This window comes from Tinamus guttatus, unplaced genomic scaffold (genome assembly GCF_059628265.1).
Source record: "Tinamus guttatus ecotype Peru unplaced genomic scaffold, ASM5962826v1 Tinamus_guttatus_pri_ptg001353l, whole genome shotgun sequence".
Classification (NCBI taxonomy): Eukaryota; Metazoa; Chordata; class Aves; order Tinamiformes; family Tinamidae; genus Tinamus; species Tinamus guttatus.
This window is the reverse complement of record NW_028289887.1, coordinates 35,511-62,599: the sequence shown is the minus strand read 5'-3', so window position 1 is coordinate 62,599 and position 27,089 is coordinate 35,511. Positions and strand designations below refer to the sequence as shown.

Below are 27,089 nucleotides of genomic sequence, written 5' to 3'. Positions count from 1 at the left end.
GCGATGCTCCGGCGGGTTCTGGCCCCCCCCCGGGGGCCGCTGCCCCCCCGGCCCGGGAGCCGCTCGGCCGCCGACCGGACCCCCCCGGACCTGGCCCGGGAGCGCTCCAAGACGGTGACGTCGTTCTACAACCAACCGGCGATTGACGCCGCCGCCGAGAAGGTGCGGGGAGGGCCCGGGCGTCCGGGAAGGGCCCAGGCGTCCGGGAAGGGCCCAGGAGTCCGGGAGGGGGCCCAGGAGTCCGGGAAGGGGCCCAGGCGTCCGGGAAGGGCCCAGGAGTCCGGGAAAGGGCCCAGGAGTCCGGGAAGGGGCCCAGGAGTCCGGGAAGGGCCCGGGCGTCCGGGAAGGGGCCCAGGCGTCTGGGAAGGGGCCCAGGCGTCCGGGCCCGACGCCTCCTTCTCCCCCCTACAGCCCTCCGTGCGCCTGACACCGACCACCATGTTGTACTCGGGGCGCTCCCAGGACGGCAGCCACATCCTGGTGAGGCTTCGGGAAAGGGGCCCCGGCGTCCGGGAAGGGGCCCAGGCGTCCGGGAAGGGGCCCAGGCGTCCGGGAAGGGCCCAGGCGTCCGGGCTGACCCGTTCCCGCCGCAGAAGAGCGCCCGGTACCTGCACCACGAGCTGCCCGTCCGCATCGCCCACCGCATCAAGGGCTTCCGCAGCCTCCCCTTCATCATCGGCTGCAACCCGACCATCCTGCACGTGGTGAGCGGAGGGGCCCCGGCGTCCGGGAAGGGACTGGGAATCCGGGAAGGGGCCCAGGCGTCCGGGAAGGGGCCCAGGCGTCCGGGAAGGGGCCCAGGAATCCGGGAAGGGCCCAGGAATCCGGGAAGGGCCCAGGAGTCCGGGAAGGGGCCCAGGAGTCCGGGAAGGGCCCAGGAGTCCGGGAAGGGCCCAGGAATCCGGGAAGGGCCCAGGAATCCGGGAAGGGCCCAGGAGTCCGGGAAGGGGCCCAGGAGTCCGGGAAGGGGCCCAGGCGTCCGGGAAGGGCCCAGGAATCCGGGAAGGGGCCCAGGAGTCCGGGAAGGGCCCAGGAATCCGGGAAGGGGCCCAGGCGTCCGGGAAGGGGCCCAGGAGTCCGGGAAGGGGCCCAGGCGTCCGGGTGCTGATGCTGCTCTGGTCTCCCCAGCACGAGCTCTACATCCGGGCGTTCCAGAAGCTGAGCGAGTTCCCGCCGGTGAGTGTCCCCAATGTCCCCAATGTGTCCCCATGTCCCCAATGTCCCCGTTGTCCCCATTGTCCCCAATGTCCCCATGTCCCCCAATGTCCCCAATGTCCCCATGTCCCCCATTGTCCCCAATGTCCCCAATGTCCCCGTTGTCCCCAATGTCCCCAGATCCAGACGGCGGCCGACGAGGGCCGTTACTGCTCCCTCGTGCGGCAGCTCCTCGACGACCATCGCGACGTCGTCACCCTCCTGGCCGAGGGGCTGCGCGAGAGTCGGCGCCACTTCCAGGTACCCGGACGCCTGGGCCCTTCCCGGACTCCTGGGCCCTTCCCGGACGCCTGGGCCCCTTCCCGGACGCCTGGGCCCTTCCCGGACTCCTGGGCCCCTTCCCGGACGCCTGGGCCCCTTCCCGGACGCCTGGGCCCCTTCCTGGATCCCTGGGCCCCTTCCCGGACTCCTGGGCCCTTCCCGGACGCCTGGGCCCCTTCCCGGATTCCTGGGCCCCTTCCCGGACTCCTGGGCCCTTCCCGGATTCCTGGGCCCTTCCCGGACTCCTGGGCCCTTCCCGGACGCCTGGGCCCTTCCCGGACTCCTGGACCCTTCCCGGACTCCTGGGCCCCTTCCCGGACTCCTGGGCCCTTCCCGGACGCCTGGGCCCTTCCCGGACGCCTGGGCCCCTTCCCGGACTCCTGGGCCCTTCCCGGACGCCTGGGCCCCTTCCTGGACTCCTGGGCCCCTTCCCGGACTCCTGGGCCCTTCCCGGACTCCTGGGCCCCTTCCCGGATTCCCGGTCCCTTCCCGGACGCCTGGGCCCTTCCCGGACTCCTGGGCCCTTCCCGGACGCCTGGGCCCCTTCCCGGACGCCTGGGCCCTTCCCGGACTCCTGGGCCCTTCCCGGACGCCTGGGCCCTTCCCGGACTCCTGGGCCCTTCCCGGATTCCTGGGCCCTTCCCGGACTCCTGGGCCCCTTCCCGGACGCCTGGGCCCTTCCCGGACTCCTGGGCCCTTCCCGGACGCCTGGGCCCTTCCCGGATTCCTGGGCCCTTCCCGGACTCCTGGGCCCCTTCCCGGATTCCTGGGCCCCTTCCCAGATTCCTGGGCCCTTCCCGGACGCCTGGGCCCCTTCCCGGACTCCTGGGCCCCTTCCCGAACTCCTGGGCCCCTTCCCGGACTCCTGGGCCCTTCCCGGACGCCTGGGCCCCTTCCCGGACTCCTGGGCCCTTCCCGGACTCCTGGGCCCTTCCCGGATTCCTGGGCCCCTTCCCGGACACCTGGGCCCTTCCCGGACGCCTGGGCCCTTCCCGGACTCCTGGGCCCCTCCCGGACTCCTGGACCCCTTCCCGGACTCCTGGGCCCCTTCCCGGACGCCTGGGCCCTTCCCGGACTCCTGGGCCCCTTCCCGGACGCCTGGGCCCCTTCCCGGACTCCTGGGCCCCTTCCCGGACTCCTGGGCCCTTCCCGGACGCCTGGGCCCTTCCCGGATTCCTGGGCCCCTTCCCGGACTCCAGGGCCCTTCCCGGACGCCTGGGCCCCTTCCCGGACGCCTGGGCCCCTTCCCGGATTCCTGGGCCCCTTCCCGGACTCCAGGGCCCTTCCCGGACTCCTGGGCCCCTTCCCGGACTCCTGGGCCCCTTCCCGGACGCCTGGGCCCCTTCCCGGACGCCTGGGCCCGCAGGACGAGCGGCTGCTCCGGGTGTTCCTGGACAAGACGCTGACGTCCCGGTTGGGGATCCGGATGTTGGCGAGTCACCACCTGGCCCTGCACGAGGACAAGGTGACGGCGCCGGGGACATGAGGGGACATTGGGGACATGGGGACAATGGGGACAGTGGGGACATTGGGGACATTGGGGACATTGGGGACATGGGGGGACATTGGGGGACATGGAGGGACATGGGGACCTATGGGGACCTATGGGGACATGAGGGGACATGGGGGACATGGGGACATGGAGGGACATGAGGAGACATGGAGGGACATAGGGGCATGTGGTGACCTATGGGGACATGGGGGACATGGAGGGACATTGGGGACATTGGGGACAAGGGGGGACATGGGGACATGGAGGGACATGGGGACCTATGGGGATCTATGGGGACATGGGGGGACATGGAGGGACATGAGGGGACATTGGGGGACATGGGGGGACATGGGGGGACATGGGGGGACATGGGACATTGGGGACACAGGGGGACATGGGGGACATGGAGGGACATTGGGGACATGGGGGACATGGAGGGACATGGGGACCTATGACGACCTATGGGGACATGAGGGGACATGGGGGACATTTGGGGACATGGGGGGACATCGGGGACCTATGGGGACCTATGGGGACATGGGGACATGGAGGGACATGAGGGGACATGTGGTGACATATGGGGACATGGGGGGACATGGGGGGACTTATGGGGACATGAAGGGACATGGGGACCTATGGGGACATGGGGGACATTGGGGACATGGGGAGACATTGGGGACAAGGGGGTATGTGGGGACATTAGGGACATGTGGGGACTTATGGGGACATGGAGGGACATGGGGGGACATGGAGGGACATTTGGGGACATGGAAGGACATGGCGGGACATAGGGACATATGGGAACCTATGGGGACATGGGGTGACATTTGGGGACATGGAGGGACATGGGGACATGCGGGGACATGGGGGGACATGGGGGACAAGGGGACATATGGGAACCTATGGGGACATGGGGGGACATGGGGACATGGAGGGACATGGGGACATGCGGGGACATGGGGGGACATGGAGGGACATAGGGACATGGGGACCTATGGGGACATGGAGGGACGTGGGGACACATGGGGACACATGGGGATACATGGGGACATGGAGGGACATGGGGGGACATAGGGGGACATGGGGGGGACTTATGGGGACATGGAGGGACATGGGGACAAGGGGACATGGGGATATGGGGGACATGGGGGGACATGGAGGAACATGGGGACAAGGGGACATGGGGATATGGGGGACATGGGGGGACATTGGGGACATGGGGGGACATGGAGGAACATGGGGACCTATGGGGACCTATGGGGACATTGGGGACAAGGGGGACATGGAGGGTCATTGAGGACATAGGGGGGCATTGGGGGACATGGGAGATATGGGGGGACATGGGGGGACATGGAGGGACATGGGGACATTGGGGACATTGGGGACATGGGAGGACATGGGGATCTATGGGGACCTATGGGGACATGGGGACATGGAGGGACATGGGGGGACATGGGGACACATGGGGACCTATGGGGAGATGGAGGGACATGGGGGGACATTGGGGACATGGGGGACATGGGGACACATGGGGACCTATGGGGACATGGAGGGACATGGAGGGACATAGGGACATGTGGTGACCTATGGGGACATGGGGGGGACTTATGGGGACATGGGGGGACATGGGGGGACATTGGGGACATTGGGGACAAGGGGGGACATGGAGGGTCATGGAGGGACATTGGGGGACATGGAGGAACATGGGGACATCGGGGACACAGGGGGACATGGGGGGACTTATGGGGACATGGAGGGACATGGGCACCTATGGGGACATGGGGATCTATGGGGACCTATGGGGACATTGGGGACATGGAGGGACAGGGGGACCTATGGGGACATGGGGGGACATGGGGACATTGGGGACATTGGGGACAAGGGGGTATGTGGGGACATTGGGGACATGTGGGGACTTATGGGGACATGGAGGGACATGGGAACCTATGGAGACTTATGGGGACATGGGGGGACATCAGGGACCTATGGGGAGATGGAGGGACATGAGGGGACATGGGGGGACATAGGGACATATGGTGACCTATGGGGACATGGAGGGACTTGGGGACCTATGGGGGACATTTGGGGACATGGAGGGACATGAGGGACATTGGGGGCATGGGGACATTGGGGACATGGAGGGACATGGAGGGACATGGGGGGACATGAGGGGACATGGGGACCTATGGGGACATGGGGGGACGTGGGGACACATGGGGACACATGGGGACATGGAGGGACATGGGGGGACATGGGGACCTATGAGGACCTATGGGGACATGGGGGAACATGGGGACATTGAGGACATGGGGGGACATAGGGGGACATGGGGGGGGACTTATGGGGACATGGAGGGACATGGGGACAAGGGGACATGGGGATATGGGGGACATGGGGGGACATTGGGGACATGGGGGGACATGGAGGAACATGGGGACATATGGGGACCTATGGGGACATGGGGGACATTGGGGACACAGAGGGATATGGGGGGACTTATGTGGACATGGAGGGACATGGGGACCTATGGGGACATGGAGGGACATGGGGACAAGGGGACATGGGGATATGGGGGACATGGGGGGACATTGGGGACATGGGGGGACATGGAGGGACATAGGGACATGTGGTGACCTATGGGGACATGGAGGGACATGGGGACATTGGGGACAAGGGGGTATGTGGGGACATTAGGGACATGTGGGGACTTATGGGGACATGGAGGGACATGGGGGGACATGGGGGACATGGAAGGACATGGGGGACAAGGGGGCATATGGGAACCTATGGGGACATGGGGACATGGGGGACATGGGGACTTATGGCGACCTATGGGGACATGGGGTGACATTTGGGGACATGGAGGGACATGGGGACATGTGCTGACCTATGGGGAGACTTATGGGGACATGAAGGGACATGGGGACCTATGGGGACATGGGGGGATGTGGGGTGACATGGGGACACATGGGGGGACATGGGGGGACATGTGGTGACCTATGGGGACATGGGGGGACTTACGGGGACATGAAGGGATATGGGGACCTATGGGGACATGGAGGGACATGGGGGGACATCGGGGAAATGGGGGGCATTGGGGACATGGGGAGACATGGGGGGACTTATAGGGACATAGGGGGACATGGGGGACATGGAGGGACATGGAGGGACATGGGGACATTGGGGACAAGGGGACGGGGGACATTGGGGACATGGGGGACATTGGGGACATTGGGGACACATGGGGACCTATGGGGACATGGAGGGACATGAGGGGACATGGGGGGACATGGGGGGACATAGGCACATATGGTGACCTATGGGGACATGGAGGGACTTGGGGACCTATGGGGACCTATGGGGACATGAGGGACATTGGGGGCATGGGGACATTGGGGACATGGAGGGACATGGAGGGACATAGGGACATGTGGTGACCTATGGGGACATGGAGGGACATAGGGGGACATGGGGGGGACTTATGGGGACATGGAGGGACATGGGGACAAGGGGACATGGGGATATGGGGGACATGGGGGGACATGGAGGAACATGGGGACATATGGGGACCTATGGGGACATTGGGGACAAGGGGGACATGGAGGGACATGGAGGGTCATTGAGGACATACGGGGGCATTGGGGGACATGGGAGATATGGGGGGACATGGGGGGACATGGAGGGACATGGGGACATTGGGGACATTGGGGACGGGGGACATTGGGGACATGGGGGACATGGGGGACATTGGGGACATTGGGGACACCCCGTTGTCCCCGTCCCCAGCCCGACTTCGTTGGCATCATCTGCACGCGGCTGTCGCCCAAGAAGATCATCGAGAAGTGGGCGGAGTTTGCGCGGTGAGGGCCCTATAGGGGCTATAGGGGACCCTAGGGAGCCCTATGGGGCTATAGGGGACCCTATGGGGCTATAGGGAGCCCTATGGAGCCCTATGGGGCTATAGGGGCTGTAGGGAGCCCTATGGGGCTATAGGGAGCCCTATGGGGCTATAGGGACACTATGGAGCCCTATAGGGGCTATAGGGGACCCTATGGCGCTCTATGGGGCTATAGGGGACACTATGGAGCCCTATGGGGCTATAGGGAGCCCTATAGGGGCTATAGGGGCTGTAGGGAGCCCTATGGGGCTATAGGGGCTATGGGGAGCCCTATGGGGCTATAGGGGACACTATGGAGTCCTACGGGGCTATAGGGGATGTAAGGAGCTCTATGGGGGTATAGGGGACACTATGGAGCCCTATGGGGCTGTAGGGGCTGTAGGGAGCCCTATGGAGCTATAGGGTCTATGGGGAGCCCTGTAGGGGCTATAGGGGACCCTATGGAGCCCTATGGGGCTATAGGGAGCCCTATGGAGCCCTATGGGGCTATAGGGGACACTATGGAGCCCTATGGGGCTATAGGGGATGTAAGGAACCCTATGGGGCTATAGGGAGCCCTATGGGGCTATTGGGGACACTATGGAGCCCTATAGGGGCTATAGGCGACCCTGTGGAGCTTTATGGGGCTATAGGGGACACTATGGAGCCGTATGGGGCTATAGGGGCTGTAGGGAGCCCTATGGAGCTATAGGGGCTATGGGGAGCCCTATAGGGGCTATAGGGGACCCTATGGAGTTCTATGGGGCTATAGGGGACACTATGGAGCCCTATGGGGCTATAGGGGATGTAAGGAGCTCTATGGAGCCCTATAGGGGCTATAGGGGACCCTATGGCGCTCTATGGGGCTATAGGGAGTCCTATGGAGCTCTATGGGGCTATAGGGGAGCTTATGGAGCTCTATGGGCCTATAGGGAGCCCTATGGAACCCTATGGGGCTATAGGGGACCCTATGCGGCTATAGGGGCTCCGGGTGACGCCGGGTGACGTCCCAGGCGGCTGTGCGAACACCAGTACGGCAACGCCCCCCGCGTTGGGAGGGGGGTTACGGGGTTTAGGTGTCTCCGGGTGACACCGGGTGACACCGGCGGGTCCGGGTGACACCGGGTGACGTCCCAGGCGACTGTGCGAACACCAGTACGGCAACGCGCCCCACGTTGGGAGGGGGTTTATGGGGTTTAGGTGTCTCCGGGTGACACCGGGGTGTCCGGGTGACACCGGGTGACACCGGGTGACGTCCCAGGCGACTGTGCGAACACCAGTACGGCAACGCGCCCCGCGTTGGGAGGGGGTTTATGGGGTTTAGGTGTCTCCGGGTGACACCGGGTGACGCCGGGTGACACCGGGTGACGTCCCAGGTGGCTGTGCGAACACCAGGACGGCAACGCGTGCCGCATTGGGAGGGGGTTTATGGGGTTTAGGTGTCTCCGGGTGACGCCGGGTGACACCGGGTGACGTCCCAGGCGGCTGTGCGAACACCAGTACGGCAACGTGCCCCGCATTGGGAGGGGGGTTACGGGGTTTAGGTGTCTCCGGGTGACACCGGGTGACACTGGCGGGTCCGGGTGACACCGGGTGACGTCCCAGGCGGCGGTGCGAACACCAGTACGGCAACGTGCCCCGCATTGGGAGGGGGTTTATGGGGTTTAGGTGTCTCCGGGTGACACCGGGTGACACCGGCGGGTCCGGGTGACACCGGGTGACACCGGGTGACGTCCCAGGCGACTGTGCGAACACCAGTACGGCAACGCGCCCCACGTTGGGAGGGGGTTTATGGGGTTTAGGTGTCTCCGGGTGACACCGGGTGACTCCGGGTGACACCGGGTGACGTCCCAGGCGGCTGTGCGAACACCAGTACGGCAACGCGCCCCACGTTGGGAGGGGGTTTATGGGGTTTAGGTGTCTCCGGGTGACACCGGGTGACACCGGCGGGTCCGGGTGACACCGGGTGACGTCCCAGGCGGCTGTGCGAACACCAGTACGGCAACGTGCCCCGCGTTGGGAGGGGATTTATGGGGTTTAGGTGTCTCCGGGTGACACCGGGTGACACTGGGTGACTCCGGGTGACACCGGGTGACGTCCCAGGCGACTGTGCGAACACCAGTACGGCAACGCGCCCCGCGTTGGGAGGGGGTTTATGGGGTTTAGGTGTCTCCGGGTGACACCGGGTGGCTCCGGGTGACACCGGGTGACACCGGGTGACGTCCCAGGCGGCTGTGCGAACACCAGTACGGCCACGCGCCCCGCATTGGGAGGGGGTTTAGGTGTCACCGGGTGACACCGGGTGACACCGGCGGGTCCGGGTGACACCGGGTGACGTCCCAGGCGACTGTGCGAACACCAGTACGGCAACGCGCCCCACGTTGGGAGGGGGTTTATGGGGTTTAGGTGTCTCCGGGTGACACCGGCGGGTCCGGGTGACACCGGGTGACACCGGGTGACTCCGGGTGACGACCCAGGCGACTGTGCGAACACCAGTACGGCAACGCGCCCCACGTTGGGAGGGGGTTTATGGGGTTTAGGTGACTCCGGGTGACACCGGCGGGTCCGGGTGACTCCGGGTGACGTCCCAGGCGGCTGTGCGAACACCAGTACGGCAACGCGCCCCGCGTTGGGAGGGGGTTTATGGGGTTTAGGTGTCTCCGGGTGACACCGGGTGACACCGGCGGGTCCGGGTGACACCGGGTGACGTCCCAGGCGACTGTGCGAACACCAGTACGGCAACGCCCCCCGCGTTGGGAGGGGGATTACGGGGTTTAGGTGTCACCGGGTGACACCGGCGGGTCCGGGTGACACTGGGTGACACCGGGTGACGTCCCAGGCGACTGTGCGAACACCAGTACGGCAACGCGCGCCGCGTTGGGAGGGGGTTTATGGGGTTTAGGTGTCTCCGGGTGACACCGGGTGACACCGGCGGGTCCGGGTGACACCGGGTGACGTCCCAGGCGACTGTGCGAACACCAGGACGGCAACGCGCCCCGCGTTGGGAGGGGGTTTATGGGGTTTAGGTGTCTCCGGGTGACACCGGGCGGCTCCGGGTGACACCGGGTGACTCCGGGTGACGTCCCAGGCGGCTGTGCGAACACCAGTACGGCAACGCGCCCCACGTTGGGAGGGGGTTTATGGGGTTTAGGTGACTCCGGGTGACACCGGGTGACACCGGCGGGTCCGGGTGACACCGGGTGACGCCGGGTGACGTCCCAGGCGACTGTGCGAACACCAGTACGGCAACGCCCCCCGCGTTGGGAGGGGGATTACGTGGTTTAGGTGTCACCGGGTGACACCGGCGGGTCCGGGTGACACCGGGTGACACCGGGTGACGTCCCAGGCGACTGTGCGAACACCAGTACGGCAACGCCCCCCACGTTGGGAGGGGGTTTATGGGGTTTAGGTGTCTCCGGGTGACACCGGGTGACACCGGCGGGTCCGGGTGACACCGGGTGACGTCCCAGGCGGCTGTGCGAACACCAGTACGGCAACGCCCTCTGCATTGGGAGGGGGTTTATGGGGTTTAGGTGTCTCCGGGTGACACCGGGTGACGCCAGGTGACACCGGCGGGTCTGGGTGACACCGGGTGACACCGGGTGACGTCCCAGGCGACTGTGCGAACATCAGTACGGCAACGCCCCCTGTGTTGGGAGGGGGTTTATGGGGTTTAGGTGTCTCCGGGTGACACTGGGGTGTCCGGGTGACACCGGGTGACGCCGGGTGACGTCCCAGGCGACTGTGTGAACACCAGTATGGCAACGCGCCCCATGTTGGGAGGGGGTTTATGGGGTTTAGGTGACTCTGGGTGACACCGGGCGGCTCCGGGTGACACCGGGTGACATCGGGTGACACCGGGTGACGTCCCAGGCGACTGTGCGAACACCAGGATGGCCACGCGCCCCGCGTTGGGAGGGGCGTTATGGGGTTTAGGTGTCTCCGGGTGACACCGGCGGCTCCGGGTGACACTGGGTGACACCGGGTGACACCGGGTGACGTCCCAGGCGACTGTGCGAACACCAGTACGGCAACATGCCCCACGTTGGGAGAGGGGTTACAGGGTTTAGGTGTCTCCGGGTGACACCGGGTGACACCGGCGGGTCCGGGTGACACCGGGTGACACCGGGTGACGTCCCAGGCGGCTGTGCGAACACCAGTACGGCAACGCCCCCCGCGTGCGGATCAACGGCCACGTTGCCGCCCGCTTCCCCTTCATCCCGATGCCCCTCGACTACATCCTGCCCGAGCTGCTCAAGAACGCCATGAGGTGCCTATGGGGGCTATAGGGGCTATGGGGGCTATAGAGGCTATAGGGGCTATGGGGGCTATAGGGGCCACGAGGTGCTTATGGGGGCTATAGGGGCTATGGGGGCTATAGGGGCTATAGGGGCTATGGGGGCTATAGGGGCCACGAGGTGCTTATGGGGGCTATAGGGGCTATAGGGGTTATGGGGGCTATAGGGGCCATGAGGTGCCAATAGGGGCTATGGGGGCTATAGGGGCTATGGGGGCTATAGGGGCCACGAGGTGCCTATAGGGGCTATAGGGGCTATGGGGGCTATAGGGGCCATGAGGTGCCTATAGGGACTATGGGGGCTATGGGGGCTATAGGGGCCACGAGGTGCCTATGGGGGCTATAGGGACTATAGGGGCCACGAGGTGCCTATAGGGGCTATAGGGGCCACGAGGTGCCTATGGGGGTTATAGGGGCTATGGGGGCTATGAGGGCCACGAGGTGTCTATGGGGGCTATAGGGGTTATGGGGGCTATAGGGGCTATAGGGGCTATGGGGGCTATAGGGGCTATGGGGGCTATAGGGGCCACGAGGTGCCTATGGGAGCTATAGGGGCTATGGGGGCTATAGGGGCCATGAGGTGCCTATGGGGGCTATAGGGGGCTATGGGGGCTATAGGGACCACAAGGTGCCTATAGGGGCCATGAGGTGCCTATGGGGGCTATGGGGGCCACGAGGTGCCTATGGGGGCTATAGGGGCTATGGGAGCCATGAGGTGCCTATGGGGGCTATAGGGGCCATGAGGTGCCTATGGGGGCTATAGGGGGCATAGATGGGCTATGGGAGCCATGAGGTGCCTATGGGGGCTATAGGGGCCATGAGGTGCCTATGGGGGCTATAGGGGCATAGATGGGCTATGGGAGCCATGAGGTGCCTATGGGGGCTATAGGAGCTGATAGGGGCCATGAGGTGCCTATGGGGGCTATAGGGGCCATGAGGTGCCTATGGGGGCTATAGGGGCTATGGGGGCTATAGGGACCACAAGGTGCCTATAGGGGCTATAGGGGCCACGAGGTGCCTATGGGGGCTATAGGGGCTATGGGGGGCTATAGGGGCTATAGGGGCCATGAGGTGCCTATAGGGGCTATGGGGGCTATAGGGCCACGAGGTGCCTATAGGGGCCATAGGGGCCATGAGCTGCCTATGGGGCCTATAGGAGCTATAGGGGTGATGAGGTGGCCTATGGGGGCTATAGGGGCAAGAGGTGCCTATGGGGGCTATAGGGGCCATGAGGTGTCTATTGGGGTTATAGGGGCCAAGAGGTGCCTATAGGGGCCATGAGATGCCTATGGGGGCTATAGGGTTCCATGGGGGTTATGGGGCTATAGGGGACCCTGGGGGTTTACGGGGCTATAGGGGGTTCCTTGGGGGGTTCCGGATCTATAGGGGACACTGGGGGTTTATGGGTCTATAGGGGGTTCCTGGGGGGTTATGGGGCTATAGGGGACCCTTGGGGGGGGGTTCCAGATCCATAGGGGACCCTGGAGGGGGTGGTTCCGGATCTATAGGGGACCGTGGGGGGTTTATGGGGCTATAGGGGGTTCCTTGGGGGGTTATGGGGCTATAGGGGACCATCGGGGTCCTGGATCTATAGGGGACCCTGGGGGTCCCGGGTCTATAGGGGGTTCCTGGGGGGGTTATGGGGCTATAGGGGATCCTGGGGGGTTATGGGGCTATAGGGGACCCTGGGGGTTTACAGGGCTATAGGGGACCATGGGGGTTTACAGGGCTATAGGGGGTTCAATGGGGGGTTATGGGGCTATAGGGGGTTCCTTGGGGGGTTATGGGACTATAGGGGACCCTGGGGGTTATGGGGCTATAGGGGGTTCCTGGGGGGGTTATGGGACTATAGGGGACCCTGGGGGTTATGGGTCTATAGGGGGTTCCATGGGGGGTTATGGTGCTATAGGGGGTTCCTGGGGGGGTTATGGGGCTATAGGGGACCATGGGGGTCCCGGCTCTATAGGGGGTTCCTGGGGGGGTTATGGGGCTATAGGGGACCCTGGGGGGTTATGGGGCTAGAGGGGACCCTGGGGGTTATGGGACTATAGGGGACCATGGGGGTCCCGGGTCTATAGGGGACCATTGGGGTTATGGAGCTATAGAGGACCCTAGGGAGGGAGTTCCAGATCCATAGGGGATCCAGGGGGGATTCCGGATCTATAGGGGACCCTGGGGGGGGGGGTCCAGATCTATAGGGGACCATGGGGGGTTATGGGGATATAGGGGGTTCCTGGGGGGGTTATGGGGCTATAGGGGACCCTGGGGGTTATGGGGCTATAGGGGACCCTGGGGTCCCGGGTCTATAGGGGGTTCCTGGGGGGGTTATGGGACTATAGGGGATCCTGGGGGGTTATGGGGCTATAGGGGACCATGGGGTCCCGGGTCTATAGGGGCGGGTGCCGCGCGTGTCCCCAGGGCCACCATGGAGTCCCACCTGGACACCCCCTACAACGTCCCCGACGTGGTTGTCACCATCGCCAACAACGACATCGACATCGTCATCCGGTGCGGGGGTCCCCAACGGGTCCCCCAGGGGTCCCCAAGGGGTCCCCAACGCGTCCCCAACGGGTCCCCAACGCGTCCCCGCGTCCCCAAGGGGTCCTCGTGTCCCCAAGGGGTCCCCAACGCGTCCCCGTGTCCCCAAGGGGTCCCTGTGTCCCCAATGGGTCCCCATGTCCCCAACGTGTCCCCAATGGGTCCCCATGTCCCCAACGGGTCCCCAAGGCGTCCCCAAGGGGTCCTCATGTCCCCAACACGTCCCCAAGGGGTCCCCAATGGGTCCCCAATGGGTCCCCATGTCCCCAACGTGTCCCCAATGGGTCCCCAAAGGGTCCCCAAGGGGTGCCCATGTCCCCAAGGGGTCCCCAACGCGTCCCCAAGGGGTCCTCATGTCCCCAATGGGTCCCCAACGCGTCCCCAACAGGTCCCCATGTCCCCAACGCGTCCCCAAAGGGTCCCCAAGGGGTCCCCAACACGTCCCCAATGGGTCCCCATGTCCCCAATGGGTCCCCAATGGGTCCCCATGATCCCAAGGGGTCCCCAAGGGGTCCCCAACGCGTCCCCAAGGGGTCCTCATGTCCCCAAGGGGTCCCCAATGCGTCCCCATGTCCCCAGGGTATCCCCAAAGGGTCCCCATGTCCCCAACGGGTCTCCAATGGGTCCCCATGATCCCAAGGGGTCCCCAAGGAGTCCCCAACGTGTCCCCAAGGGGTCCTCATGTCCCCAAGGGGTCCCCAATGGGTCCCCATGATCCCAAGGGGTCCCCAAGGGGTCCCCAACGCGTCCCCAACGTGTCCCCAAGGGGTCCTCATGTCCCCAAGGGGTCCCCATGTCCCCAGCGTGTCCCCAACAGGTCGCCATGTCCCCAAGGGGTCCCCAAGGGGTCCCCATGTCCCCAAGGGGTCCCCAACGCGTCCCCAACAGGTCCCCATGTCCCCAACGCGTCCCCAATGGGTCCCCAATGGGTCCCCATGATCCCAAGGGGTCCCCAAGGAGTCCCCAACGCGTCCCCAACGTGTCCCCAAGGGGTCCTCATGTCCCCAAGGGGTCCCCATGTCCCCAGCGTGTCCCCAACGGGTCCCCGTGTCCCCAACGCGTCCCCAACGTGTCCCCAGTGGGTCCCCATTTCCCCAACGGGTCCCCAAGGCGTCCCCAAGGGGTCCTCATGTCCCCAACACGTCCCCAATGGGTCCCCAATGGGTCCCCATGTCCCCAACGTGTCCCCAGTGGGTCCCCATGATCCCAAGGGGTCCCCATGTCCCAAAGGGGTCCTCAAGGGGTTCCCATGTCCCCAACGCGTCCCCAAAGGGTCCCCAAGGGGTGCCCATGTCCCCAAGGGGTCCCCAACGCATCCCCAAGGGGTCCCTATGTCCCCAAGGGGTCCCCAACGTGTCCCCATGTCCCCAACGGGTCCCCGTGTCCCCAAGAGGTCCCCAAGGGGTCCCCAACGCGTCCCCAACAGGTCCCCATGTCCCCAACGCATCCCCAAGGGGTCCCCAATGGGTCCCCATGTCCCCAAGGGGTCCCCAAGGGGTTCCCATGTCCCCAACGCGTCCCCAAGAGGTCCCCAAGGGGTCCCCAACGCGTCCCCAACAGGTCCCCATGTCCCCAACGCATCCCCAAGGGGTCCCCAAGGGGTTCCCATGTCCCCAACGCGTCCCCAAGGGGTCCCCAAGGGGTCCCCAACGCGTCCCCAACGAGTCCCCGTGTCCCCAAGGGGTCCCCAATGGGTCCCCATGATCCCAAGGGGTCCCCAAGGGGTCCCCATGTCCCCAACGCGTCCCCAATGGGTCCCCATGTCCCCAAGGGGTCCTCAAGGGGTTTCCATGTCCCCAACGTGTCCCCAAAGGGTCCCCAAGGGGTGCCCATGTCCCCAAGGGGTCCCCAACGGGTCCCCAACGCGTCCCCGTGTCCCCAAGGGGTCCTCGTGTCCCCAAGGGGTCCCCAAGAGGTCCCCAAGGGGTCGCCATGTCCCCAATGCGTCCCCAACGCGTCCCCAACGCGTCCCCGTGTCCCCAAGGGGTCCCCGTGTCCCCAAGGGGTCCCCAACGCGTCCCCAACGGGTCCCCATGTCCCCAAGCGGTCCCCAAGGGGTCCCCATGATCCCAAGGGGTCCCCAAGGGGTCCCCATGTCCCCAATGGCCCCAGTGTGGCCCCAACGCGTCCCCAAGGGGTCCCCATGTCCCCAATGGGTCCCCAACGCGTCCCCAACAGGTTCCCATGTCCCCAAGGGGTCCCCAAGGGGTCCCCATGTCCCCAACGCGTCCCCAACGGGTCCCCGTGTCCCCAAGGGGTCCCCAATGTGTCCCCAGTGTGTCCCAATGTCCCCAGTGTGTCCCCAACGCGTCCCAAACACGTCCCCAAGGGGTCCTCATGTCCCCAAGGGGTCCCCAACGTGTCCCCAACAGGTCCCCATGTCCCCAAGGGGTCCCCATGTCCCCAATGCGTCCCCAACGGGTCCCCATGATCTCAAGGGGTCCCCATGTCCCCAATGGCCCTAGTGTGTCCCCAACGTGTCCCCAATGGGTCCCCATGTCCCCAATGGGTCCCCAGTGGGTCCCCATGATCCCAAGGGGTCCCCAAGGGGTCCACATGTCCCCAAAGGGCCCAGTGTGTCCCCAACGCGTCCCCAATGGGTCCCCATGTCCCCAACATGTCCCCAAGGGGTCCCCAAGGGGTCCCCATGTCCCCAACGTGTCCCCAATGCGTCCCCAAGGGGTCCCCATGTCCCCAGTGTGTCCCCAATGGGTCCCCAACAGGTCCCCATGTCCCCAAGAGGTCCCCAACAGGTCCCCAAAGGGTCCCCATGTCCCCAATGGCCCGAGTGTGTCCCCAACGTGTCCCCGTGTCCCCAAGGGGTCCCCAAGGGGTCCCCAACAGGTCCCCATGTCCCCAATGGCCTCAGCATGTGCCCAATGTGTCCCCATGTCCCCAAGGGGTCCCCATGTCCCCAACGCGTCCCCAACGGGTCCCCATGATCCCAAGGGGTCCCCATGTCCCCAATGGCCCCAGTGTGTCCCCAACGCGTCCCCAACAGGTCCCCATGTCCCCAATGGCCTCAGCATGTCCCCAATGTGTCCCTGTGTCCCCACCATGTCCCCAGCGTGTCCCCAATGTGTCCCCAGCGGGTCCCCATGTCCCCAAATGGCCCCAGGATGTCCCCAACATGTCCCTGCCAAGTCCCCAAGGGGTCCCCAGTGTGTCCCCAACGTGTCCCCAATGTCTCCCGATGGACCCAGTAGGTCCCCAATGTGTCCCTATGTCCCCAACATGTTCCTCCCATGTCTCCAATGTGTCCCCAAGGGGTCCCCATGTCCTCAGCGGGTCCCCATGTCCCCAGTGGCTCCAGGATGTCCCCAATGTGTCCCCATGTCCCCGTGTCCCAATGGCAGCCCCGTGTCCCCAACGTGTCCCCAATGTGTCCCAATGTGTCCCAATGGCCCCAGCATGTCCCCAACGTGTCCCCAACGTGTCCCAATGGCCCCAGCATGTCTCCAATGTGTCCCCATGTCTCCAGCATGTCCCCAGGGTGTCCCCAGCTCCACAAGGATGTCCCCAAGGTGCCCCCCCATGCCCATGACCATGTCCCCAAGGTGCCCCCCGTGACCATGGGGATGTCCCCAAGGTGTCCCCCTATGCTCATGCCCATGTCCCCAAGGTGTCCCCAGCTCTACAAGGATGTCCCCAAGGTGTCCCCACCTCCTCAAGGATGTCCCCAAGGTGCCCCCCGTGACCATGTCCCCAAGGTGTCCCCCGCGTCCATAGGGATGTCCCCAAGGCGTCCCCCCATGCCCATGTCCCCAAGGTGTCACCACCTCCACAGGGATGTCCCCAAGGTGTCCCCCGTGTCCATGGGGTCGTCCCCAAGGTGTCCCCATGCCCATGTCCCCAAGGTGTCCCTCTGTGTCCATAGGGTTGTCCCCAAGGTGTCCCCAGCTCCACACGGATGTCCCCAAGGTGTTCCTCGATTCCATAGGGATGTCCCCAAGGTGTCCCCATGCCCATGTCCCCAAGGTGTCCCCCTGTGTCCATAGGGATGTCCCCAAGGTGTCCCCACCTCCACACGGATGTCCCCAAGGTGTCCTTCGATTCCATAGGGATGTCCCCAAGGTGTCCCCCAATGCCCATGTCCCCAAGGTGTCCCCGTGTGTCCATGGGGTTGTCCCCAAGGTGTCCCCCGATGCCCATGTCCCCACCTCCACAGGGATGTCCCCAAGGTGTCCCTCGATTCCATAGGGATGTCCCCAAGGTGTCCCCATGTGTCCATAGGGATGTCCCCAAGGTGTCCCCATGCCCATGTCCCCAAGGTGTTCCTCTGTGTCCATAGGGATGTCCCCAAGGTGTCCCCACCTCCACACGGATGTCCCCAAGGTGCCCCAATGCCCATGCCCATGTCCCCAAGGTGTCCTCCCATGCCCATGTCCATGTCCCCAAGGTGTCCCGCGTGTCCATGGGGATGTCCCCAAGGTGTCCCCATGCCCATGCCCATGTCCCCAAGGTGTCCCCACCTCCACATGGATGTCCCCAAGGTGTTCCTCGATTCCATAGGGATGTCCCCAAGGTGTCCCTATGCCCATGTCCCCAAGCCCCTCCCCATGTCCCTAATGTCCCCAAGGTGTCCCCCTCGCCACTCAGATGTCCCCAAGGTGTCCCCCGATGACCATGACCATGTCCCCAGGGTGTCCCCACCTCCACAGGGATGTCCCCAAGGTGTCCCTCGATTCCATAGGGATGTCCCCAAGGTGTCCTCCCATGCCCATGTCCATGTCCATGTCCCCAAGGTGTCCCGCGTGTCCATGGGGATGTCCCCAAGGTGTCCCCATGCCCATGACCATGTCCCCAAGGTGTCCCCGCCTCCACATGGATGTCCCCAATGTGTCTCCCGTGTCCATGGGGTTGTCCCCAAGGTGTCCCCCGATGCCCATGCCCATGTCCCCAAGGTGTCCCCACCTCCACAGGGATGTCCCCAAGGTGTCCCTCGATTCCATAGGGATGTCCCCAAGGTGTCCCTATGCCCATGTCCCCAAGCCCCTCCCCGTGTCCCTAATGTCCCCAAGGTGCCCCAGCTCCACAAGGATGTCCCCAAGGTGTCCCTCTGTGTGCATAGGGATGTCCCCAAGGTGTCCCCACCTCCACACGGATGTCCCCAAGGTGTCCCCCCATGCCCATGCCCATGTCCCCAAGGTGTCCCCGTGTCCATAGGGTTGTCCCCAAGGCGTCCCCCCATGCCCATGTCCCCAAGGTGTCACCACCTCCACAGGAATGTCCCCAAGGTGTCCCTCGTGTCCATAGGGATGTCCCCAAGGTGCCCCCATGCCCATGTCCCCAAGGTGTCCCTCGTGTCCATGGGGATGTCCCCAGGGTGTCCCCAGCTCCACACAGATGTCCCCAAGGTGTCCCTCGATTCCATAGGGATGTCCCCAAGGTGTCCCCCAATGCCCATGTCCCCAAGGTGTCCCCACCTCCACAGGGATGTCCCCAAGGTGTCCCTCGATTCCATAGGGATGTCCCCAAGGTGTCCCCCAATGCCCATGTCCCCAAGGTGTCCCTTGTGTCCATAGGGATGTCCCCAAGGTGCTCCCATGCCCATGTCCCCAAGGTGTCCCCATGTGTCCATAGGGATGTCCCCAAGGTGTCCCCCGTGACATGGGGATGTCCCCAAGGTGTCCCCCCACACCCGTGTCCCCAAGGTGTCCCCATCGCCACACAGATGTCCCCAAGGTGTCCCCACCTCCTCAAGGATGTCCCCAAGATGTCCCCCCATGCCCATGCCCATGTCCCCAAGGTGTCACCACCTCCACACGGATGTCCCCAAGGTGTCTCTCGATTCCATAGGGATGTCCCCAAGGTGTCCCCATGTGTCCATAAGGATGTCCCCAAGGTGTCCCCCATGTCCATGGGGATGTCCCCAAGGTGTCCCCATGCCAATGCCCCCAAGGTGTCACCACCTCCACAGGGATGTCCCCAAGGTGTCCCCCTGTGTCCATGGGGATGTCCCCAAGGTGTCCCCATCTCCATAGAGATATCCCCAGGTTGTCCCCTTGTGTCCATAGGGATGTCCCCAAGGTGTCCCCACTTCCTCAAGGATGTCCCCAAGGTGCCCCCATGCCCATGTCCCCAAGGTGTCCCTCTGTGTCCATAGGGATGTCCCCAAGGTGTCCCCAGTTCCACAAGGATGTCCCTAAGGTGTTCCTCGATTCCATAGGGATGTCCCCAAGGTGTCCCCATGTGTCCATAGGGATGTCCCCAAGGTGTCCCCCATGTCCATGGGGATGTCCCCAAGGTGTCCCCATGCCAATGCCCATGTCCCCAAGGTGTCCCCACCTCCACATGGATGTCCCCAATGTGTCTCCCGTGTCCATGGGGATGTCCCCAAGGTGTCCCCAGGTCCAAAAGGATGTCCCCAAGGTGCCCCCCCCCATGCCCATGTCCCCAAGGTGTCCCCAGGTCCACACAGATGTCCCCAAGGTGTCCACACCTCCTCAAGGATGTCCCCAAGATGTCCCCCCACACCCATGTCCCCAAGGTGTCCCCACCTCCACAGGGATGTCCCCAAGATGTCCCTCGATTCCATAGGGATGTCCCCAAGGTGTCCCTATGCCCATGTCCCCAAGGTGTCCCTGGTGTCCATAAGGTTGTCCCCAAGGTGTCCCCACCTCCATAGAGATATCCCCAGGTTGTCCCCTTGTGTCCATAGGGTTGTCCCCAAGGTGTCCCCATGCCCATGTCCCCAAGGTGTCCCCGTGTGTCCATAGGGATGTCCCCAAGGTGTCCCCACCTCCACATGGATGTCCCCAAGGTGTTCCTCGATTCCATAGGGATGTCCCCAAGGTGTCCCCATGTGTCCATAGGGATGTCCCCAAGGTGCCCCCATGCCCATGTCCCCAAGGTGCCCCCCCATGCCCATGTCCCCAAGGTGTCCCCCTTTGTCCATAGGGATGTCCCCAAGGTGTCCCCATCGCCACACAGATGTCCCCAAGGTGTCCCCCGATGACCATGACCATGTCCCCAGGGTGTCCCCAGCTCCACATGGATGTCCCCAAGGTGTCCCTCGATTCCATAGGGATGTCCCCAAGGTGTCCCCCGATGCCCATGTCCCCAAGGTGTCCCCCTTTGTCCATGGGGATGTCCCCATGGTGCCCCCATGCCCATGTCCCCAAGGTGTCCCCATGTGTCCATAGGGATGTCCCCAAGGTGTCCCCACCTCCACACGGATGTCCCCAAGGTGTTCCTCGATTCCATAGGGATGTCCCCAAGGTGTCCCTGGTGTCCATAGGGATGTCCCCAAGGTGTCCCCCATGTCCATGGGGATGTCCCCAAGGTGTCCCCATGCCAATGCCCATGTCCCCAAGGTGTCCCCACCTCCACATGGATGTCCCCAATGTGTCTCCCGTGTCCATGGGGATGTCCCCAAGGTGTCCCCAGATCCACACAGATGTCCCCAAGGTGTCCCCACCTCTTCAAGGATGTCCCCAAGATGTCCCCCCATGCCCATATCCCCAAGGTGTCACCACCTCCACACGGATGTCCCCAAGGTGTTCCTCGATTCCATAGGGATGTCCCCAAGGTGCCCCCATGCCCATGTCCCCAAGGTGTCCCCCCATGCCCATGTCCCCAAGGTGTCCCCATGTGTCCATAAGGATGTCCCCAAGGTGTCCCCCGTGACCATGGGGATGTCCCCAAGGTGTCCCCATGCCAATGCCCATGTCCCCAAGGTGTCCCCACCTCCACATGGATGTCCCCAATGTGTCTCCCGTGTCCATAGGGATGTCCCCAAGGTGCTCCCATGCCCATGTCCCCAAGGTGTCCCTTGTGTCCATAGGGATGTCCCCAAGGTGTCCCTCTGTGTCCATGGGAATGTCCCCAAGGTGTCCCCATCTCCATACAGATGTTCCCAAGGTGTCCCCCCATGCCCATGTCCCCAAGGTGTCCCCCTTTGTCCATGGGGTTGTCCCCACGGTGTCCCCAGCTCCACAAGGATGTCCCCATGGTGCCCCCATGCCCATGTCCCCAAGGTGTCCCCGTGTGTCCATAGGGATGTCCCCAAGGTGTCCCCACCTCCACACGGATGTCCCCAAGGTGTCCCCCATGCCCATGTCCCCAAGGTGTCCCCCTTTGTCCATGGGGATGTCCCCATGGTGCCCCCATGCCCATGCCCATGTCCCCAAGGTGTCCCCATGTGTCCATAGGGATGTCCCCAAGGTGTCCCCACACCCACGTCCCCAAGGTGTCCCCCCGTGTCCCCAACGTCCCCGTTGTCCCCGCAGCATCTCGGACCGCGGCGGGGGGATCCCGCACGAGCTCCTGGACAAGGTCACCCAGTACCACTTCAGCACGGCCGAGGCCACCGCGGCCACCGCGGCCACCGGGGCCGCCCCCCTGGGCCGCCTCCTGGAGCACCAGAACGTCCCGCAGGGCGGCCCCATGCACGGGTGAGCGGGGCCCCGGCGTCCGGGAAGGGCCCAGGCGTCCGGGAAGGGGCCCAGGCGTCCGGGAAGGGTCCTGGTGTTTGGGAAGGGCCCAGGGATCTGGGAAGGGGCCCAGGCGTCCGGGAAGGGCCCAGGAGTCTGGGAAGGACCCAGGAGTCCGGGAGGGGCCCCAGCGTCCGGGAAGGGCCCAGGAGTTCGGGAAGGGCCCAGGAATCCGGGAAGGGCCCAGGAGTCCGGGAAGGGGCCCAGGCGTCCGGGAGGGGCCCAGGCGTCCGGGAAGGGCCCAGGAGTCCGGGAAGGGCCCGGGAGTCCGGGAAAGGGCCCTGGGGTCTGGGAAGGGCCCCAGGAATCCGGGAAAGGGCCCAGGAGGCCGGGAAGGGGCCCAGGAGTCCGGGAAGGGCCCAGGCGACCGGGAAGGGGCCCAGGCGTCCGGGGAGGATCCAGGGATCTGGGAAGAGGCCCAGGCGTCCAGGAAGGGGCCCAGGTGTCCGGGAAGGGGCCCAGGAGTCCGGGAAGGGGCCCAGGCGTCCGGGGAGGGCCCAGGCGTCCGGGAAGGGGCCCAGGCGTCCGGGCAGGCTCCTGACCCCCCCTCCATTCCCGTTCCAGGTTCGGTTTCGGCCTCCCGACCTCCCGGGCCTACGCCGAGTACCTGGGCGGCTCCGTGCAGCTCCAGTCGCTCCAGGGCGTCGGGACCGACGTCTACCTGCGGCTGCGGCACATCGACGGCCAGGGCGAGAGCTGCCGCATCTGAGCGCGCCCGGACGCCGGGGCCCCTTCCCGGACGCCGGGGCCCCTTCCTGACCGTCTAGACCTTTTCCCGGACGCCTGGGCCCTTTCCCGACCGTCTAGAGCCTTTCCCGGACGCCTGGGCCCTTTCCCGGACGCCTGGGCCCCTTCCCGGATGCCTGGGTCCCTTCCCGGACGCCTGGGCCCTTTCCCGGCCGTCTGGATCTTTCCCGATCATCCAGACCCTCTCCTGGACGTCTAGGCCCTTTCCCGGACGCCTGGGCCCCTTCCCGGACGCCTGGGCCCCTTCCCGACCATCTAGACCCTCTCCTGGACGTCTAGACCCTTTCCCGGACGCCTGGGCCCTTCCCGGACGCCGGGGCCCTTTCCCGGACGCCTGGGCCCCTTCCCGACCGTCTAGACCTTCTCCCGGACGTCTAGAGCCTTTCCCGGACGCCCGGGCCCCTTCCCGGACGCCTGGGCCCTTTCCCGGACGCCGGGGCCCCTTCCCGACCGTCTAGACCTTTTCCCGGACGCCTGGGCCCTTTCCCGGACGCCGGGGCCCCTTCCCGGACGCCCGGGCCCTTTCCCGACCATCTAGACCCTTTCCTGGACGTCTAGACCCTCTCCTGGACATCTAGACCCTTCCCGGACGCCTGGGCCCTTTCCCGGACGCCTGGATCTTTCCCGATCATCCAGATCCTTTCCCGGAGGTCTAGACCCTTTCCCGGACGCCTGGGCCCCTTCCCGGACGCCTGGGCCCTTTCCCGGACGCCTGGGCCCCTTCCCGACCGTCTAGACCCTCTCCCGGACATCTAGAGCCTTTCCCGGACGCCTGGGCCCTTTCCCGGACGCCTGGGCCCCTTCCCGAACGTCTAGACCCCTTCCCGGACGCCTGGGCCCTTTCCCGACCATCTAGACCCTTTTCCGACCATCTAGACCCTTTCCCGGATGCCTGGGCCCCTTCCCGGACGCCTGGGCCCCTTCCCGACCATCTAGACCCTTTCCCGACCGTCTCGACCCTTTCCCGGACGCCTGGGCCCCTTCCCGACCATCTAGAGCCTTTCCCGGACGCCTGGGCCCCTTCCCGGACGCCTGGGCCCTTTCCCGACCATCTAGACCCTTTCCCGGACGTCTAGACCCTTTCCCGGACGCCTGGGCCCCTTCCCGGACACCTGGGCCCCTTCCCGGACACCTGGGCCCCTTCCCGACCATCTAGACCCTTTCCCGACCATCTAGACCCTCTCCTGGACGTCTAGACCCTTTCCCGGACGCCTGGGCCCTTTTCCCGGACGCCTGGGCCCCTTTCCCGGACGCTTGGGCCCCTTCCCGACTGTCTAGAGCCTTTCCCGGACGCCTGGGCCCTTTCCCGGACGCCTGGGCCCCTTCCCGACCATCTAGACCCTTTCCCGGACGTCTAGACCTGTTCCCGGACGCCTGGGCCCCTTCCCGGACACCTGGGCCCCCTCCCGGACGCCTGGGCCCTTTCCCGACCATCTAGACCCTTTCCTGGACGTCTAGACCCTTTCCCGACCATCTAGACCCTTTCCCGGACGCCTGGGCCCTTTCCCGGACGCCCGGGCCCCTTCCCGACCATCTAGACCCTTTCCCGGACGCCTGGGCCCCTTCCCGGACGCCTGGGCCCCTTCCCGGACGCCTGGGCCCCCTCCCGGCCGCCGGGGCCCCCTGGCTGCAGTAAAGGCCGCGTTGGACTCGTGGTGGCCCTGGAGTTTGTGGAGCGGCGACGGGGGGGCCCTTGGGGGCTGCGTCACCCTTTGGGTGTTGTTGGGGCGTCTTCGTGGTCATTGGGGTCTTCATCATCGTTGGGGTCTTCATCATCATTGGGGTCTTCATCATCGTTGGGGTCTTCATCGTCGTTGGGGTCTTCATCGTCGTTGGGGTCTTCGTCATCGTTGGGTCTTCGTCATCATTAGGGTCTTCATCATCATTGGGGTCTTCATCATCATTGGGGTCTTCATCGTCGTTGGGGTCTTCATCGTCATCAGGGTCTCCATCATTAGGGTGTCTTCATGGTCATTGGGGTCTTCGTCATTGGGGTTTTCATCATCATTGAGGTCTTCATCATCATTGGAGTCTTCGTCACTGGGGTCTTCATCATCATTGGGGTCTTCGTCATTGGGGTCTTCATCATCATTGGGGTCTTCATCATCGTTGGGGTCTTCATCGTCATTGGGGTCTCCATCGTTAGGGTCTTGGTCGTCATTGGGGTCTTGGTTGTCATTGGGGTCTTGATCGTTAGGGTGTCTTCATGGTCATTGGGGTCTTCATCGTCGTTGGGGTCTTCATCATCATTGGGGTCTTCATCATCATCGGGGTCTTCATCGTCATTGGGGTCTTCGTCATCATTGAGGTCTTCGTCATTAGGGTCTTCGTCATTGAGATCTTTGTCATCATTGGGGTCTTCATCGTTGGGGTCTTCATCATTGGGGTCTTCGTCATCATTAGGGTCTTCGTCATCATTGGGGTCTTCATCGTTGGGGTCTTCATCATCATTGGGGTCTTCGTCGCTGGGGTCTTCATCGTCATTGGGGTCTTCATCATCATTGGGGTCTTCATCATTGGGGTCTTCATCGTCATTGGGGTCTCCATCGTTAGGGTCTTGGTCATCATTGGGGTCTTGATCGTTAGGGTGTCTTCATGGTCATTGGGGTCTTCATCGTTGGGGTCTTCGTCGTTGGGGTCTTCATCATCATTGGGGTCTTCATTGTTGGGGTCTTCATCATTGGGGTCTTCATCATCATTGGGGTCTTCATCATCATTGGGGTCTCCATTGTTGGGATCTTCGTCATTGGGATCTTTGTCATCATTGGGGTCTTCATCGTTGGGGTCTTCGTCATTGGGGTCTTCATCGTCATCGGGGTCTTCATCGTCATTGGGGTCTCCATTGTTGGGGTCTTGGTCGTTATTGGGGTCTTCGGCATTAGGGTCTTTGGCTTTGGGGTCTTCATCATTATTGGGGTCTTCGTCATCATTGGGGTCTTCATCATCATTAGGGTCTTCGTCATCATTGGGGTCTTCATCATCGTTGGGGTCTTCATCATCGTTGGGGTCGCCATCATTGGGGTCTTGGTTGTCATTGGGGTCTTCGGCATTAGGGTTTTTGACGTTGGGGTCTTCATCATTATTGGGGTCTTTGTCATCATTGGGGTCTTCATTGTTGGGGTCTTCATCATCATTGGGTCTTTGTCTTCATTAGGGTCTTCATCATCGCTGAGGTCTTCCTCATTGGGGTCTTCTTCATCATTGGGGTCTTTGTCATTGGGGTCTTCGTCATTTGGGTCTCGTCATCATTGGGGTCTTCATCATTGGGTCTTCGTCATTGGGGTTGTCATCATCATTGGGTTCTTCATCATTGGGTCTTTCTCCTCATTAGGGTCTTCATCATCATTGGGATCTTCATCATCATTGGGGTCTTCATCACTGAGGTCTTCATTGGGGTCTTCGTCATCATTGGGGTCTTCATTGGAGTCTTCATCATCATTGGGGTCTTCATCGTTGGGGTCTTTGTCATTGTTGGGGTCTTCGTCGTTGGGGTCTTCATCGTCGTTGGGGTCTTCATCATCATTGGGGTCTTCATCATTGGTTTCTTCATCCTTGGAGTCTTTGTCATCATCGGGGTCTTCATCCTTGGGGTCTTCTCCATCCTTGGGGCCTCCATCCTCATTCAAGTCTTCCTCCTCCCTGAAGTCTTCGTCCTCCTTGGGACCGTCCCCATCCTTGGGGCCTTCATCTTCCTCGGCCTCATCCTCATCCTCCTCGGGGGTCCCCGGCCTCGCTGGGGGCCTCCTCCATCCTCAGGGCCTTCGTCATCGTCACCGGGGCCTTCATCCCCCTCATTGGGGCTATCGTCATTGGGGTCATCATCATCGTCATTGGGGCCTTCGTCATCATCATTGGGACTATCGTCATTGGGGCCTTCGTCATCATCATTGGGGTCTTCATCCCCCTCATTGGGGCTATCGTCATTGGGGTCATCATCATCGTCATTGGGGCCTTCGTCATCATCATTGGGACTATCGTCATTGGGGCCTTCGTCATCATCATTGGGGTCTTCATCCCCCTCATTGGGGCTATCGTCATTGGGGTCATCATCATCGTCATTGGGGCCTTCATCATCATCATTGGGGCCATCGTCCTCCTCATTGGGGCCTTCATCATCGTCATTGGGGCCTTCATCCCCCTCATTGGGGCCATCATCATCCATCATTGGGGCCTTCGTCATCGTCATTGGGGCCTTCATCCCCCTCATTGGGGCCATCGTCATTGGGG

At 63.6% G+C, this 27,089-nt stretch overlaps 1 protein-coding gene across 2 annotated transcripts; it reads left to right on the top strand.

The window, feature by feature from the left end:
• On the top strand, positions 1-22,850 carry BCKDK (branched chain keto acid dehydrogenase kinase). 2 transcript variants are annotated; one of them, XM_088539055.1, is made up of 11 exons: positions 1-162; positions 412-480; positions 594-704; positions 1,129-1,176; positions 1,336-1,455; positions 2,843-2,941; positions 6,755-6,828; positions 10,987-11,115; positions 13,561-13,650; positions 21,912-22,076; positions 22,680-22,850. In XM_088539055.1, exons 1-11 carry the CDS (start codon positions 4-6, stop codon positions 22,822-22,824), a joined length of 1,209 nt encoding a protein of 402 aa, XP_088395181.1. In that variant the 5' UTR covers positions 1-3; the 3' UTR covers positions 22,825-22,850. The 2 variants fall into 2 exon arrangements, with proteins under 2 accessions (XP_088395181.1, XP_088395180.1); XM_088539054.1 differs by having other exon boundaries at positions 1,129-1,455.
• The last annotated feature ends 4,239 nt before the right edge of the window (positions 22,851-27,089 follow it).

Bases quoted from the DNA above. Each gene is read 5' to 3' on its own strand.
- BCKDK (XM_088539054.1), top strand. From the start codon at position 4: ATGCTCCGGCGGGTTCTGGCCCCCCCCCGGGGGCCGCTGCCCCCCCGG. The intron at 2,942-6,754 runs GTGACGGCGCCG...CCCCGTCCCCAG, and splicing joins TGGCCCTGCACGAGGACAAG to CCCGACTTCGTTGGCATCAT. The intron at 13,651-21,911 runs GTGCGGGGGTCC...TTGTCCCCGCAG, and splicing joins GACATCGACATCGTCATCCG to CATCTCGGACCGCGGCGGGG.